Here is an 18258-nt window from a genome sequence, read left to right as displayed (position 1 = left end):
TAAATAGCTGTTAGTCAATGATGGTTCACGCATGTGCACTCGTTCCACTGCAGCATCAGTCCCATTATTTAATAGCCACACCTCGTACATCAATACAACACCAGACATGCTGTCTCATTGGAGATAACTCGCAGCAGACTGGCTGGAACTTCCAACAGCTTCCCAACACAAGCTATAAATTCGATAATAATCTTCCCAATGAGATACAAGGCAAACCAAACTCCAGGTTCTACACAATTGTGAAGAGCAAACTTATTGAAAGACCACTCAACTCGTTGGGGGAATTGAGGGAGGAGTCCCTTTTTGCAGATCCAGAACCTCCACAACATGAATAGCCATAGTATTTCTTATGTGTGTGACAGAAGTTTTTTTTGACACTGCCTATCTGGAGACCCCAGACTATTGGCAACGACTTCAAGTATTCAAGTATAATCTGTGACACCGACAAAAGCTGGTTCAAATTCCTCAATAGTAAAAAAATTCGGGAATGTTTAACCAGGACCTCCTATATACTACCTAGATAGGAAGTCCTGGTTTAACTGAAACAAAATTTCTGTATCTCTAGACAAAGTGAAACGACTGCAAATTCAGTAATCTCCATCAATGACCAGCAGTTGCTGGATAGACTGGCAAACAAAATGATAACAAAAACCAATATCAAGGTGGAAGGTTAGTCATAGATCTCAAGAAGCATTGTATTGCCTCTTCATCCAGGGAGTTTCTCCTCTTGCTCATGGAAGTACACCGGCATCCTGTTGTAAATCTCAAGTGCACAGACAGGGAAGCTATTATGTGGTCGAGTCAGTCTGGCATGAGGCAAATTGATTATTTCTCCTCCTTGTGAATGTGTAAATGTCCTTTTCGCTGAAATGTATGTAGGCCTCTTCTCAACAGTAACAATGAACTAAACAGATACTGATTATAAACCGTCATGCTCTTCAGTCTCCTAAAGATTGGTGCACAGTGTTCCACCTAATGAGAGAGGTGATTATCCAGAGAAACTTCTTTTGTAGGAGCAGGATTTTTCTGCAGCCGCCTGCATGACCACAAAGCACGATGCCATAATAAATAAGTATAAGTAAGTAACCAGATACTCCAAAGAAGCATGACCTCTCAGCTTGTGCATCAAATATGTGACTCTTGACAGTCTATTGCAGATCATGTCAACATATGCTGCTCCCATGTCAATGTGGTGTCGAACATGAATCCAAGCAGCTTCACACTGAAATCACCGAATACGATTGGTGGATTCTGCCTTGAAGCGCAGAGTAGATTTTGTGTCTTCCTCTCGTTTAGTGCAAGTTTGTTCACCCGGAACCAATCACTGGGACCTCCATCAGTTGGGCAGACGTGTATTGCCACATCAACATCCTCATCCCTGGCAACTAAGGGGTTGTGTCATCTGCAAATAAAAGAGTATTTCCACCCAGCCCGAGGTCGTTGATGATGAAGATGAAGAGAGGTCCCAGGATTGAACCTTGAGGCACGCCACAGCATACATCACAAGCATCTGATACAGCACCACCAATTGATACAACCTACACAACCCCATTGTCTACAATGAGAAGGATGATAATCCTTCAGCAACTTGAGCATCACCCCTTGAACTCCATATCTCACAAGTCTCTCCAACAATATACACAATACACATTCGAAAGCCTTGGTCGAGTCACACAGGGTTACCGCCACACTGAGTGTTAATGTGATCCATTGCCACCAGCATGGACTTCACCAAAAGCTACAAACAGCATCTTTGGTAGAACGTCCTCTTCGGAATCCAAACTAATGCTGTGAGAAAAGTGAGTTTTCCTCAAAGTAGGCACTGAGTTGAGTGTACAAAACAGCTTCAAAGATTTTTCTAAAATGGATATATGAAATAGGCCTTAAGGTTTCACAATTCCTCCAAAGGATCACCTTTCTTGAAGACAGGAGTTGTTCTAGAAGTCTTACGAAAGTCGGGGAAGACTCCAAATTCCAAGCAGCTGTTGATCAATAGGCACAATATGAGCCGCTATACTTCCAATCAAAGACCTCATGAGTAGTGGAGACATGCCAAAAATGTCTGCACTTGAAGAATTCCTGAAGCCATGGACTATATTAAGAAGATTCTGGGAGGTTATCTTCTTCCATCTGAGGACAGAGAGAGTACTGTGGTAAAATTAAGAGGACCATCTTCTCAAGTAGGCTAGTCCCAATTTTTTGGATGTGTTTAAAAAGGAATCAAAAGACGCCTCATGATGAAATTCATTATAAAAATTCTATAAATGTTATATAGTTCGATGTATTGAGACGATTCTAGCCCAAGCACCCCTAGAAGGCATGCAATTTCTAGGCGCAATGCCTTAATAAAAGAAGGAGTTATATCTAAATGTCACATCTTTTATTACACATTTATTTGAACAGTTCTTAGCACTTGATCTGTATTCGCACACAACAGTAACAGTGAAAGTATAATTCCCACAAGCTCCAATTGTACTTCGGATTCAGCCCGCGCGAGCTAGTATGAATAATCTAATATGAACGTGTGGGTATTATATTTTCATTTTGAATAAAAATACTAAGAAATTGTCAGAAACCACAATAAACTAGAGTATGTCCAATGAGTTGGCAGCTTTCTCCTTTATCACCTCTCTCACACTGTCTGACCCCCGGCTTAATCATCAAGATATAAGACCAGCAGTGTCAGATTGCCTAGAGAAACATTCAGGCTCGACAATTCAAACATTAAATAACTGGTTGATTTGAATTATTATGTGGTGCAGGGTTGCGAAAACCTCTTTTTTGATCAGAAAAAAATAATAGAATATACAATGATTTTCCACATAGGAACATGAAAGATATTATGAGAATGATTATAATATTATAAAGTTATTTGAAATTTGAGATATGAATGATGACGCTAGAGACTTGCTGGAAAACACCGATTTATTTTCAAAGCACCTATATAACAAATTTAAACATTTTCTGTGGATTAGTTTTTGAAATGTCTAAGAAAATGCAGGAAACACTAAAAACCCGCCTACAACAGTCATTCTTCTTCAACATTTTCAAAACAAACTAAGCTAAACATTCTCTTCTGAATTTGAAAATTGTCTGACATTTGATCTCGATAAAGCTGAAAAAAGTTTTTTTTCCAAATTCGTTCTTATTAGTGCACCTCAGGTCTACCAGCTAGGGGGATTTCCAACCTGATATAGTCCAGTCACTATATATTGGTGCATGCAATTTATATTGTAGTTCTGATTTTTTAATATATTATTTGGGTACATAAGAGAAGTCCAGAACCAATTCCTTCATGCAAAATTTCCTTGTGCTAGATACAGAGTGGCCCAAAAACCTCGTATTTTCGGCTCATTTTCCAGTTTTCAGCTATTTCTGCCAAATCTCGTAATCGGAGAGAAAAATTTACTCTCGCCTTTTTTCTAGAGTATGAAATTCTGAATAAAATGAGATCATTCGGAACTCTCTATCTCTAATGAGTACTGAGTTTTGACTTTTCAAAAATTAGTGAAATTTGAAGACAAAATCAATTTTCATGAATTTTAGTTTTTGATCAACAATATCTTCGGATTGTTACCATTTAGTTGTATAATTCAAAATCCCTCTGGGCGTATTTTTGTGCTCTACAATCTGAGATCAGGTAGAGCGCTCTATCTCATACAGATTTCCAGATACACCTGACAACAATGCTCCTTGTATTGTGAAAAACACCTCATTTTCAGCTTCAACCATCATCACCAACTACATAGTCTTCACATTGATATTTCACACAATGACATAAGTTAATAAGATTATGTTCTATGAGAATCGCCCGTTAGATGCACTTCATTTCATTTCAGTATTTCCTAGTGGAGAGGCGCGCTTAAGGACACCTCAAGGATCAAAATTTCAAACACTTATAACTTCTGACACAATGCTCAGATTTCATCGTACTACACTTCATTCTTCTCGGCTCGTCAAGGCGATCCAAAATCATGCATCATAAGTTAAATTCGGTAGAAAAGTGGAAGATTTATTGTTGAGTGTACTTAAGCCCATATTCCAATACACAAAAAATGACCGAATGATCCCATTTTATTCAGAATTTCATACTCTAGAAAAAAGGCGAGAGTAAATTTTTCTCTCCGATTACGAGATTTGGCAGAAATAGCTGAAAACTGGAAAATGAGTCGAAAATACGAGGTTTTTGGGCCACTCTGTATCTAGTACAAGGAAATTTTGCACGAAGAAATTGGTTCTGGACTTCTCTTATGTACCCAAATAATATATTAAAAAATCATAACTACAATATAAATTGCAAGCACACCCCCTTTTTATGTCTATTGACTGGACTAATAATAATATCGAGTGACCTGGCTGGCTCAGGTCTATTGTCAGAGTTTTCAGGTCGCAACTGATCAATTTCAGGGCCTCTGACATGACCTAACAATAGCTTATCAGGCAGCCGGCACCGCCGACCTAACGTGTCCATGCGAAACACTGGATTGTCTCGAGAAAAATATCTTGCCCAGGCCGGGATTTGAACCAGGGCCTTTGAATTATAAAGCCAGCATTTAATCCACTCGACTACTGCTACTCCAGTAATTTCCCCCCTGTAACTCTATGTAACTCTGTAACGAAGTAATATGCAAACTTTTCAAGTTGCTAGTATTTTTTTTGCTGAGGATAATGCCCTCATGATCTCCAGGCTTGTGCGTGAGTAATGAGACGTATGATAAGAGATGTGGACTTACAGCTTTAGTTGGGTTCCGAACCACAGCCTTTGTTATCATCCTATAAAATTTGCCGGCTAGGTAGCCGACACGACTAAGGTGTTACACCCTTCAGTCTGCTAGCGCTAACAGGTTGTGGGTTCGAGTTCCGCCCGTAGGCATTAACGTTTGATCATCTCATCAGAATCACCAACGCACAGGCTAAAAGCTCATGTGGGCATCTTCCGCAATAAAAAAAAACAGACTAGGAAGAAAAACGGTTTCGACTCAACCAACTACTTATACAACTACATTCGTTCCAGGGCAATCTCCCCTCCCATAACCGAGTACTAGCGGTTCGAAAAACATGCGTTTCCTCTGCACCAGTCTGTATATTATAATGAAATTCACTTCAATAGTATATGAAATTATATTTTATTTCTTTATGGAGCAATTCTACAAACCATCAATAAATTGGCAATATATCACAACCTATATTTGATTGAAAAATAAAATATGATAATTTCTTTATGGAGCAATTCTACAAACCATCAATAAGTTGACAATTTATCACAACCTATATCTGATTGAAAAAAATTACACATTTTGCACTAGACCACTCTTCTTGTAGATCTATCACAATATAACCCATAGGAGACGGAATTGATTAGAGAAAATAATATTTCCAATATTAAAATTCAATAACGAATACATAGTTTTATTGAAAGCTAATAGAAAAAATATCTAGGACTAGATAAGATAAAATCGGTACGGTAAGCAATTCTTATACTTATTGGAAAGGGTGTATCGCATTAATAATGTTTATGTTCAGGTTGTAGCCGAGCTGCTATCAACTTGCTCTCAATGCATGAATGAGATGCCTGAGTCCCGTCATCCAAGAGCTGCAAAGAGCTGCATGGTCGATCATCAGGCCAATTTGAATGTGATCGGCACTCTCGCCATCCCCTGATTTGATAGCTGTAACACATATTGACACCACGTAATCAAGACGGTTGCAACATGATATTGAGTAGAGTATTAATACGTAATTCACTAATATTACAGGCATACGTATGTGTAAAGGTTTACTGTCAGGTGGATGCAGAATATTGATTTGTTTGCAAATTCAAGAAAATGCTCGATTTTCTTGTCCCCGACTGGACGTGAGGCCATATATGCAACATCTAAGTTAAACGCTATCTAGGATGCATGTAGCTATGGTTGCATTCATTATAACGAGTTACATTTACATTACGATTCTGATTCAACTATTACTCTTTTTGAACTGAGATGGTGTAAGTGTGGTAATGGCCTTATTTACAGATCAATCATCTGAGATAATCGAGATAACAATACAAAGTGGAAATAAAGCAGAGAATAATCCAAAGAGTGTGATAAAGCTACTGAATTTGCTACAATGTTCTAAAAATAACTTAATGGGTTGAAGGTCATTCACAACATTTTTCAATAAGTTTAAATGCAGCATATTAAGAAATATGTATAATACGATGAGAAACCTATTAAATAAGAATAATAAAACAAATGAATCTAGATTAATTGATAATTTAAAGAGACACTAAGGTGAGAATCACAATTCTCATTTTATGAGAATAAAATATTAAAATTTACAGTTCAACAATATTTAAATATTAGTCTAGTCACCAGGTACCTTTTGCTGGAATAAACTCTGATTTTTCCGTGCAATGATTCTGAAGTTGGACAACTTAAATACAAAAAGTTGACCTAGCCCTGGAACTTTTTACAGGATGCCCGAAAACCGTAGGTTTTCCTTTTCCAATTTTCTGCGATTTTCGCCGAATTAAGCAGAAGGACAGCAAAATTCACTCTCGTCTTTTATTAGATAATATAATTTCGAATACAATAAATCAATTCGGAGCTCTGTATCTTCATTGAGTCCTGATTTACAATTTTCCAAAAACGAGTCATATTTTTCGAAAAAAACGACATTAAGAAGTAATTCCAAGGATGATGACAGTTTGAAGTGAATAAATTTGAATTTGTAGCATACCTTCGGATAGTTTTAGAATTTTCTGCTTAATTGAGTTGGAGAACTTCCCATCTTTCCAAAGTTTCTCAATCATACTGATTCGTCTACGTATTTCAGGCACTTTTTCCTGGAAACAAGATGTATAAAATGGAGAAACAGGAAAACTAACCTGTGTAGAAATATTATTTCATATGCTTATTAAATTCATTAGCAAATAAAATGTATCCTTTAATATTCAAAACGAAAAATAAGTCTTCCCTTTACAAAAAAGTTGTAAAAAGTTAAATATACAAAAAATATAGGCCTACTCTTGTAGTACCAGTGTTTGAAGAATAGATCATAATAATTGAAGTTCAATAATATAATTCATAATAGGTACTGTAAAGCCAGTAAAAAAACTTTTTTTTTGAAATTGGTCCGGCCAGAGAATTCGAATCGTAGCGCCAAAATCCCAGACTACAGTTCTGCCAATAGCAGGCTTGTTGGCACCAGTGCCGACCGTCCAGCTGTTTGGCTTGTCGAGAAAAAAGCCCCAGTCATCTTGTTTTCGTCAGTATTCTTGTTTCATCCATTCGCTTGTCTTGTCACCCCGTCGTCTTGTTGCAAGAACGAATTTGTATTTTTGTCATGTAATTTCGATCGGAAATTTCTTGTAGATAATTGTTTGAGTGTAGTGTGTGTGAATTATGAATACAACAGCGTAAATAGTGTTAATTTGAATCGGTTTTGAATTTATAAAGACTCCAGTTTGAGCTTTGTTCAAACCACAGTGTCTGACCTGCAAATTGAACACAGAATCAACACGAAAAAACAGCCTGGAAGTGAAAACCTGTCTTTTTCCCAGATTTCTTCCCACCTTGAATCTGACCAAAACACCTAATAAAGGCTTCGAAGGGCAAGTAGACAAAATTGGATTAAATCTGGTAAGTTTTTGCTCTTTTTTATTGTTCATTAATGCAGAGTTTAACTGTACAAATAACCTGGCTCAAATTGAAGATTAAATTTTGCCCCTTGTTTGTATTTGATTATTTAAATAGTAAATTACAGTCCTCTAGTAGCTCTAGCCTGAGCTTTGTTCAGAACATTTTTGATCCTCCGAACCGTGATGAATTTAAATTTGTAATTTGTTGATTAATTCACACACATTGGATTTAAGCAGTTTCGTATTTGTCCAATGTTGGCATGTTCAGAATGGTCTGATCTATGCTCAACTTTAGTTTGTTGTAGCCTTGTTCTAGAGCAAGGTTTCTTGTCAATTTGTATTTGTCTGAAATTAAATTTATTTCAGTTAAAATTGTAATTTTCCTGAAACTAGGCTCATTGTGCTCTTTTTCGGGAATTTTTTAGTTTGTTGGAATTTGTATTGTCCATTTTGTTATACATGTTAGTGAAGGTTAATCACAGCATGATTTTGTTTGTTCAATTCAACAAGTTATCGTTTGTTTGTGAGTTGTTGGAAGAACATTATCTAATCATATAGTTTTGTCTTCAGCAGTAACTTATCTTGTGAATTGATAATCAAAGTTTAACTTTGATAACTTACTAGTCGTGATTCTTCCTTTCATCTAGTTTTGAACTCATTCTTGTTTTATTGTCTGTTGTTTGTATTGTCGGGGCTGAATTGTTTTGTGTATGAGTTCAAGATGGAGGAAAAATTACAGAAACAAATCAGGGTGCATCGCGCTAAACTGGAACAATTGTATGCCAGATTGCAAAAAATTTATGACCTGTCTAAAAATGTCTCTGATCCAAAAGTTGCTGAGCAATTTTTAGTGTTGTATCCTCGGGTGTCTCAGACCATTTCGGATTATGAAAAGACAGAATTAGTGGTTAATGAGTTGGAACTTGAGTTGAATGAAGATCATGTTGTAGCATTCAACGACTCACATCTAGATCTGTTTCAGTATATTGAAGTAGTGGCTAACACTCTCAAACAGAGAGAGGCGACTGATGCTATTGCTCAATCTTCGACAGCTACAGCAGCTAGTGCACAGCCGGTCGTGTCCGAGTCGGTACTGCCTAAAATCGACCTTCCGAAATTTGATGGGAACCAGACTCAATGGTCGGTGTTTTATGAACTATTTAAGGCATTGGTACATGACAACAAGAGTTTGAATGATCAGCAGAAGGTCCAATATCTTGTAAGTAGACTTACTGGACAAGCAGCAAATATTTGTCGTCATTTGCCACCATTGGCTAATAATTATCAAATAATTTGGCAGGCATTATTGACCCGCTATAACGATCCATGGGCGCAAGTCGATGCCTATTTCAAACAAATTTTTGAATTTCGTCCAATAAAATCAGAATCAAAGGCAGGTTGTATTGCGATTTTGGATGGGTTTTGCAGTTCAATCAATGCAGTGAAGAGATTGCAACTCACTGATTTGTCAGACTCGATATTCCTCTATCATGGCTTGAGATTGCTGGATCCAAGTTCTCGTAGAAATTTTGAATCGGCCGTCCGTGACAAGGCTATGCCAACTTATACCGATTATGTCAAATTCATTGAAAAGCAAATTAAGACTCTTCCTTCTGATGAGAAACAGACTGAATCGTTTAATATGAGGCACAAAAAGGATAATAAATCAAAGGTGTTTGTGGTTCAATCTAATGATTCATCTAACGATGCATCTAGTAAAAGGCCCAATTGTCTGAAGTGCTCAAAACCGGGTCATCGGTTAGTAGATTGTGTAAGTTTCTTGAAAATGACTCCTTGGGATCGTTATTGTTTGATTAAAGGAAAGTTTTGTTGTTTTCATTGTCTTGATGTGGATCATTTGAGTAGAGATTGTCGTAGTAAAACTCAGTGTGCTCAATGTCGAGAATCTCATCATTCTTTATTGCACTTTTCCAGATCAAGTTCCAATGAAGGTGTTGCGTCCTCGTCGAACTCCAAGGCAGGTGGCACATCACCTATTAGTTGTTGTTCTACATCCAACGATGTAAAAAATTCGACCGTTGTGTTGTCGACCGTCACTGCACATATTCGAGATTGTAATGATCAGCTTTGTGATGTTCGTTTCTTGATTGACACCGGGAGTCAGTGTCATTTTGTTACAGCCAAATTGTGTCAGCGTTTGAGACTACCATTCCAGCCCATGAAAACCGTTGTTCGTGGATTCGGTGGTGGTACTAGTGAAGTTCGAGGTCGTACTTGTGTGTCGATTCAGTCGAAGTTGGATCCTACCGTCAAGTTTTCGATGGATGCCACAGTGGTAGATAAAGTCATTGACAAGTTGCCTTCTTGTGAAATCGACAGATCCAAACTTCATCATCTTGAAAATCTCACACTGGCTGACGACAAATTCTACCTTCCTAGTAGAATAGATGGCATCATTGGTGCGGAGTTAGTTCCTCACTTGCTACATGGGAGTCCTAGTACAGGTGAATCGCACGAATTGATGACTGTTAATAGTGTCTTTGGTCACATTCTGATGGGGAGAGCGCCGATTCTCACTTCAACAACGAATGTGTCGAATTGTTTTACAGCCATCTGTAGTCCATTCGTTAATAGTCCATCGTTGGATAGTTTTGTGGAACGTTTTTGGGAGTTGGAATCGTGCCCTGCACCAAGCTGTCAACTGAAACCGGAAGAGTTGGAGTGTGAGGTAAATTTTCGGAAGTCTGTACATCGTGTGAATTCTGGTCGTTTTGTTGTTGCCTTGTCATTTGCGGAGCCGCCCAGCAGCTTGGGAGATTCGTATGCTGTCGCCGAACGCAGACTGCTGACTTTGGAGAGACGATTAGAGCTTGACAGCAATACTCGTATTTCATATCATGAAATATTGATCGATTACCTACGTCAGGGTCACATGTCGTTTTGTAGCAGATCAGACAGACCGAGGTGGTTACTACATACCGCATCACACCATCGTGAAAGCAAGCAGCACTACCACGCCCATCCGAATTGTATTTGATGCTGGTTCCAGAACATCATCGGGTTTGTCATTGAACCAGGTTCTTCATGCTGGTCCCAAATTGCAGACTGACATTTTTGTTTTGTTAGTTAATTTTCGTTTGTTCCCAATTGCACTAATTGCCGACATTAAACAAATGTATCGACAGATATTAGTGGAGGATTCCTGCCGTCGTTATCAGCGTGAATAGTGGAGATTTTCGCCGGAGGATCCGATCAAAATTTATCAGCTCAATTGTGTTGTTTTTGGTGTTTCAAGCTCTCCATATTTGGCGCTTCGCACCGTCCACCAGCTTGTAGAGGAGGATGGAAATCGTTTTCCAGCAGCCAAGGCGAGAATACCAAGAGACATGTTCATGGACGACTTAGTCACATCTGTCGCCACAGAGTCAGAGGCCGCGGAGCTGTATCGTCAGTCCAAGCAGCTGTTTGAGGGAGGAGGTTTCTCGCTCACAAAGTGGACTTCAAATTCACCATCAATGTTGGAGAAATTCTCGGAGGAAGAGAAATCGTTTTCGTACAAGGATTTCGAAGCAGACAACTCCTTGGCTATCTTGGGATTGAATTGGCAACCTAGTACTGATCTGTTTCAGTTTTCCGTCAAGTGTGGTGAGGTCGTCGCTACTAAGCGTTCTATTTTGTCAGTGATGGCTCGTATCTATGATCCACTTGGTCTCTTGTCACCGTTTACATTATTTCTCAAATGTCTTGTCCAGAAACTGTGGAAATTGGGAGTGGATTGGGACGAGAAGCCGCCTGAGTCTATCTGCACTCTTTGGGAGAATTGTCAAAAAGAGTTGCCTCTATTGTTGAAATTTGCTGTTCCACGTCATGTTGGTTTGTTTCAGGATTCTCACATCAGTTTGATTGGTTTTTGTGACGCATCATTGTCTGGTTATGGTGCAGTTATCTATGTGAAGTCGCAGAAGGAGAGCGAGGAGCCAAGAGTTGTATTATTGTGTTCAAAGTCCAAGGTAGCACCATCTAAAGTTGTTTCAATACCTCGTTTGGAGTTGTGTGCGGCACTCTTGTTGGCAGAACTCATGAATTCAGTAGTCACTATTATTAGTGAACGTTGTCATGTGTCTCGTATTGTCGCACTCTCTGATTCGACAGTCACCTTGTGTTGGATTAATGCTCCATCCGCGAAATGGCAAACTTTTGTTGGTAATCGCGTCGCAAAAATACAGGATTCTTGTATACAGGAGTGGATGCATGTTGCCGGAATTGAAAATCCCGCTGACTGTTTGTCTAGAGGTTTATCACCAGTTGAGCTTGTGAACTTTCTGTTGTGGCTCTCAGGTCCATCATGGATAGCAGAGGACGAATGCGATTGGCCCGTTCGAACTCAAATGGAAGGGATCGTGGATCCACCAGAGGCGAAAAAACCGTCAGTGTTGACAGTCACAAAATCTCCTGATTGTAACCGCAATGCAGTATATTCATTGATTGGTCGTTGTTCTGATTATGGTCGTCTTTTGAGAATTGTAATTCTTGTTCTCAAATTCTTACGAATCTTACCCCAATCAGAAGAATCAGATTTCGATGTTGCTGAGAGGTATCTATGTAAAGTGGTACAGAAGATACATTTTTCATCTGAATTGGTGCAATTGGAGAAGGGAGAAGATTGTTCTATGCGCCTACGTCGCCTGTCTCCATTCATTGATAAAGGTGTGATTCGCGTCGGCGGTCGTTTGTCTCATGCTGGACTGGAATTTGAGACTTGTCATCAGATGATCTTACCAAAATCCGACGCTTTCGTATCGATGTTGATTGATTATCATCACAAGAAGAACTGTCATGCTGGACCTTCGTTATTGTTGTCCTTGATCAGACAGAAATTCTGGATACTGTCTGCTCGCTCTATTATTCGTATTTGTGTATTTAAGTGTAATCGTTGTTTCGACCTAGTAACAAAATTATATCCACTCCCAACTCGATAGTTGTTGTGCTTGTTGCATTTTTTCTTTGTGTTGTTTTTTGGTGTTGGTGTTTTGTTCTTTTTGTCATCTGGATTTTTCCCTTCCTTGGATTTTTCAGTTTTGCAACTTGGCTGAAAAATAGTTTTTCAGAGGCGGGGGTATGGTCCGGCCAGAGAATTCGAATCGTAGCGCCAAAATCCCAGACTACAGTTCTGCCAATAGCAGGCTTGTTGGCACCAGTGCCGACCGTCCAGCTGTTTGGCTTGTCGAGAAAAAAGCCCCAGTCATCTTGTTTTCGTCAGTATTCTTGTTTCGTCCATTCGCTTGTCTTGTCACCCCGTCGTCTTGTTGCAAGAACGAATTTGTATTTTTGTCATGTAATTTCGATCGGAAATTTCTTGTAGATAATTGTTTGAGTGTAGTGTGTGTGAATTATGAATACAACAGCGTAAATAGTGTTAATTTGAATCGGTTTTGAATTTATAAAGACTCCAGTTTGAGCTTTGTTCAAACCACAGTGTCTGACCTGCAAATTGAACACAGAATCAACACGAAAAAACAGCCTGGAAGTGAAAACCTGTCTTTTTCCCAGATTTCTTCCCACCTTGAATCTGACCAAAACACCTAATAAAGGCTTCGAAGGGCAAGTAGACAAAATTGGATTAAATCTGGTAAGTTTTTGCTCTTTTTTATTGTTCATTAATGCAGAGTTTAACTGTACAAATAACCTGGCTCAAATTGAAGATTAAATTTTGCCCCTTGTTTGTATTTGATTATTTAAATAGTAAATTACAGTCCTCTAGTAGCTCTAGCCTGAGCTTTGTTCAGAACAGAAATAGACTGAAACATGAAATCAATTTTGAATGATATGATGCCCAATGAAATCCTAGACTCGTGCTTCGGTAATGGGAATACACAGACAGTATAACAGCTTCAGATCGAATCCTTTCTCATACACTCTTCCTTAATGATGATTCGTCAAAGAATAGAACAGAAAGTTGTTGAATAGTAATGTAATGTACTCAAAATGAAAGGCAGTTAGTTGTGCTTCAATAAAAAAGAAATGCTATAACTAACTAAAATATTACTAAAAAAAAAACAAAAAAAAATTAATTATAAGTCTGATTGAAATAATTTGACTGTAGGGACGAATTTTTCTTGGAAACCTTGGAAAATTTTGTAAAAGAAGAATAATGTAGTGGATGTATTTTAACATAAAGATATTCACAAACATTGAACTACATTATTAATTTCATGGATGAGGGATTCCTTAAGTCATCGCCATTTATCCATGATCTCAGGTGTCGAATAATGTTAATCAGACCATTAAAAAACAATGCAGATCATTGTTATAATAATTAGATGTAGATATGAATGTAGATATATGATGGTTCGTCAGCAATCAGACTGTCAAAAGGATGAATTCAAGTAACAATTAAGTGAATAAGATTTCAGTGCAGAAAGGAGAAAAAACATACTTCATTGGATCATTGACCAAATAAATGGTGATTTGATGAAAAAAAATTATGGAATCAATAGAAGAGCACAAAATACATGTAAATGATGATACGATTCAACCACTTACTTGGAGTTCACTGTTTTCAGAAATATTATCCAGGACTGAGTTTAAATTATTCATTATCACGTCAATTGCTTCTTCTCGCACAATAGTTTGGTCATTGTCACTGGCTGGTTGCTTAGGCACTGCATTGCTATTAGGGATGGGGGAGGGCGAGAGCATAGCACCAGGAATAGGTGGTGCAGATAGGGGAGGATGATTTGATGGACCATTATTTTTAGAGCCATCATTTTGTAGAGGAAAGGCCACTCTCTTATTTAGCAAAGTTCCTCGTTTCTCTTGTTTCACCTGAGTAGTCTGGCTGTCGTAAGAGAATAGTGGTGGATCATTCCATCCCGGATCATATGCAACTGTAAAATAAGAAAGAATCAGATTAAACATATTTTATCAAGTTGGTTTTGTTGAAGAATAGAAAATATTTTGCTATTTTCACCTGATAACATTTCGTTGTCCAAAGTCAAGCTCAGCCACTGAGCTATTGAGTGGTCTATTGGCACTCAGCCCACTCTGTTGTCGCTTCCCTACCCCACAACCCTTTGATTCAAAGAGGGTAGAGGAGATGAATGGCTTCGGGATCTTCAACTAGTGACAACACTTGCTGCATGCACGCAGAGGGAGCAGCCTGGGCAGGGATAAGTTTTATCATAGAGAAAAGATAGCAGAAGTAGATATCCCAATTTTTGTTAACTCAAGCCGATTACTTTCTATTATTAATGTTAGAGTCTATAAGGAAGTGGTCCGGAATAAGGTTTATTATTTTAGTGCTTATAAAGATCAACTGTTTCCTTAAACATTCAATATTGGTGTGATATGTGACATATCTATTTGCAGTGGGTCTTAAATGATAATTATTGAAATTGAATTTAAAGTGCGAGGAAAATGGGATTTATATTCTATGAATTATTCAATTACGGTTTTTATTTATAATTGGCATATTATCATTACCTTAGAGTCACTAAAAAACATCTCGGTAGGGTACAATCTAGGTTTGTTTAGAATAATTTTAATGATCAGTTTTTGCGCCACGAATAATTCCTCAATATGACAGTTGAAACAACCCCCCCCCCAAACAGCTATATCATACTGCAGAATGATTTAACTAGAGCATGATATACCATTTCTAAAACTTTTATATGTACATCCCACTTTAGACGATCATCTATTATGATTCCCAAGTATTTAATATTAGTGACTTTTTTATAGTTGGACAATCACAATTACCTAGGTTTAAAGTGCACTTAGAGTGGAGCTTTAATTCTTCATTATCAACGGGCTGCCCTATTCTATTAGGAGGATCAGTATTAGGAGGATCTTGACTTTATAAATTTTTCCATTATTTTAGCTAGATTGCTGATTAGACTGATTGGTCTATAGCTACAGGGATTAGAAGGGTCACCTTGTTTGAAAAGAGGTTTTATTTTGGCTGCCTTGGAGTGCTTTGGGAAATATCCCTCTTCAAAAGATCTATTGAATATGAATGAGAGAGGCTTTAATATGAAATGTGCTATTTTCTTTAGTGCAATATTACTTAGACCATTGATTCCAGGACTACAATTGTTTCTGAAACTTTTAATAGTGGACTCAACTTCAAGGGAACAGGTCGGCCTCATAAAAAAGTGGAATTTATACGGATTGCATTATCATTCTGGTTAGGAACCGCTTCGCAAGTATAATTGCGGGCATTAATGATTTGAGCCTGAAGTTTACCCACATCTGCAAAGTATTTGTCAAGTGATGTAAGCAATTCAATTCCCTATTTCCGAATCCCGTCAAGCACCCGGAACTCCCGAGTTCCGGATATATCAGTTTCCTGCTATCCCCGGCATTCTAACCGAAATCCCGGCCAGTCTCCGAGTAGTGCGGCCTTCTGGTATTCTCTCGGACTACCCAGGACGCACTGTACCCGGTCCCCGACTCTTATAAAACCTAGCCTTCCTAGGTCAGCAAGGCAGTGATGAGGCCGTTTTTTTCCATCGGCAGTCACACACGACCCTCGCCTAAAACGTAATATTATTATTGTCAATTGTAAAGCAATATTGTTTATTGTTTTTCCTCATTGTATTTTTGTGTGTTGTGAATAAATTAGATTGAAATTGAAAACCCTTATCCTGTCTTATCCTGTGATGGAGAGTTATCACCAAGATCCGGAGCGGCGGAAACACGACAACCCCAGACCAAGGGCTTAATTACCCATCCCGAGGCCGGTAAGTAAGTGAGGAAGCGTTATAGCCAAGTTACAGCGCGGCCAAAGTGTGAGACCCCTGTCTGACAGCCACTCCGTTTTCTTCCTCATAAACCCTTGCCTTGTTGTAAATCTTCCCAAACCTATACGGGCAGTATGTGAAAGAAAGCGATCTCCTGATCGAATACTTCCCCGCCGCACCGGCAGGAGAGGAGAATAGAGTGCAAAATAGGCCGGTGCGTACTAGCTCATTCCAGAGCCATCTCGCCACACCGCTATTTCAACTACCTGCCAAGGTTTCGAACTGGTACCTTCCGGTGATCCAAACCTTTCCATACACAGACTGAGGCTAGCAGACCCGGAACGACACCGGGATTATTGGAGGAACGTGGTGTTAGACAAAGATTACTCACTGCTGCTAGCTTTGAAAGCAATGTAAGGATCATCCTTTTTCTTTGAGTGGTGAATACTGCACAAGAACACATCAACTGATCTTCTAGAAATGTAAATTCTCTCACCCTTATATCAGTTATCCATATGCTTGTGGTTTTAGGAAACATACCCTTTTAGTCAAGCCAAAATACATACCAAATTTCCCCTGTTTTTGTTGAATGCTCTCCTAACCTTTCCAGAGCATGGTGAAACTTGGGCCCATACTATACCGACCGAATATTTACTTTTGCAAAATAAATAATGACTCATATCTTGTATGGTCTGCTCTATGAGGCCAAGCGTTTCAAGGGAAAAGGTACAATTCCTTAGCGGCGACCCAAGACGCAAGGCTATAAGCAGGCGTTTTGAGACGCGTGTTTAGAGCCGTCACGTTTAGAGCACCTAAATTATAAATCCATTAAATTCCATGATCTATTAGATATGAATTTATTGTAAAAGCAATATAGTACCGTAGTCAATACTTCCAATTCATCTAAAGCCATAACGTTCATAAAACATAAAAATCCAATGATTCATCAAATCTAATAAATTTAAAGGTTAAGTGCTCAAGCCGTGACGGCGATAATCATTACAAACTTGAGACTACATGAGTGTCATCCTTGATCACATGTTGGGAATGCCCTAACGACGCGTCTAAGACGCCTTCCTATAGCCGCGCGTCTCGACACGCTGCTAAAGAATAAGTTACTGCAGTTTCACTTTTAGATTAGTTGCATGTTTTTTTACCGCGGACTGTGCACTCCATTATACTGACAGTATCAAGTGCGCTCTTGATTAAGCTTCTTGGACGATTTACGATTGTTAGGGTACATATTGCCCTCACCAGGTTATTGGTATGATATCCTGTGCAGCTGTGCATGGTATACATAGTCGTTGTCAAGGAGCTTTTTTACATAACTAGTTTCAATATATCTTATAACCTAAAAATATGGATAAACATTTCTGCAGTGAATCACTTAGGGTTAAATAATTGTTTATAAGTAACGGTATTTCAAAAATCACAAAATTTAGATAGTGCGTTTACAGAAAATAAAACGTTTTTTAGACATTTAATATACTGTACTTACCTCTGTTGGAATTCTCCATTGCATAAACTAAGTGGAACACAATAAATTCTGCAAATAGTATGAAACACAGTAAAAAATATATTAATTGATTCAATTAAAAAAAACATTGATTAAATCAACACAGTTTTTTATCGCAATAATGTTCATCAGTATTATTTATTACAAAAATATTGACAGCATGTCAGGTGACAGCAGCTTCTGCACTTCTGACGGCTGATACTTTCTCTATCTGTAATGCGCATGTGCCATTACAGATAATATAGTTTTGGTTTGAATGTTTTTTGAATATCACTGTAATTGATCATTTCCTGTTCAAGTGTTAAAAAATGTTCAATAAAATCAACAAAATCCACAAATCATGATAAAATTGATAAATATACTCAAAACACGGTTGACCTTGAAGAATAATAGATAATAGTCAGCTGGTTGTATCTATC

The 18258-nt window shown here is 38.3% G+C and overlaps 2 protein-coding genes across 5 annotated transcripts in view; one reads left to right on the top strand and one right to left on the bottom strand.

Moving 5' to 3' along the window:
• LOC111048197 (protein abnormal spindle) overlaps window positions 1-18258 on the top strand; it is a 274644-nt gene that overhangs the window by 168255 nt on the left and 88131 nt on the right. The gene's annotated exons all lie outside the window — the stretch shown is intronic.
• On the bottom strand, window positions 5108-18236 carry LOC111045713 (steroid receptor RNA activator 1). Its single transcript, XM_022331163.2, has 4 exons — window positions 17822-18236; window positions 14126-14469; window positions 6721-6826; window positions 5108-5669 (listed from the first exon to the last, which is right to left on the bottom strand). The coding sequence occupies exons 1-4, from the start codon at window positions 17838-17840 to the stop codon at window positions 5542-5544; spliced, it is 597 nt and encodes a 198-aa protein (XP_022186855.2). The 5' UTR covers window positions 17841-18236; the 3' UTR covers window positions 5108-5541.

Source organism: Nilaparvata lugens, chromosome 6 (genome assembly GCF_014356525.2).
Source record: "Nilaparvata lugens isolate BPH chromosome 6, ASM1435652v1, whole genome shotgun sequence".
Lineage (NCBI taxonomy): Eukaryota > Metazoa > Arthropoda > Insecta > Hemiptera > Delphacidae > Nilaparvata > Nilaparvata lugens.
Note: the sequence above shows the minus strand (reverse complement) of the source record. Positions and strands in the feature narration are given on the sequence as shown.

Bases quoted from the DNA above. Each gene is read 5' to 3' on its own strand.
- LOC111045713 (XM_022331163.2), bottom strand. The intron at 6,827-14,125 runs GTAAGTGGTTGA...TCTTGTTTCCAG, and splicing joins CTGAAAACAGTGAACTCCAA to GAAAAAGTGCCTGAAATACG. The intron at 5,670-6,720 runs GTATGCTACAAA...TATGTGTTACAG, and splicing joins AATTCTAAAACTATCCGAAG to CTATCAAATCAGGGGATGGC.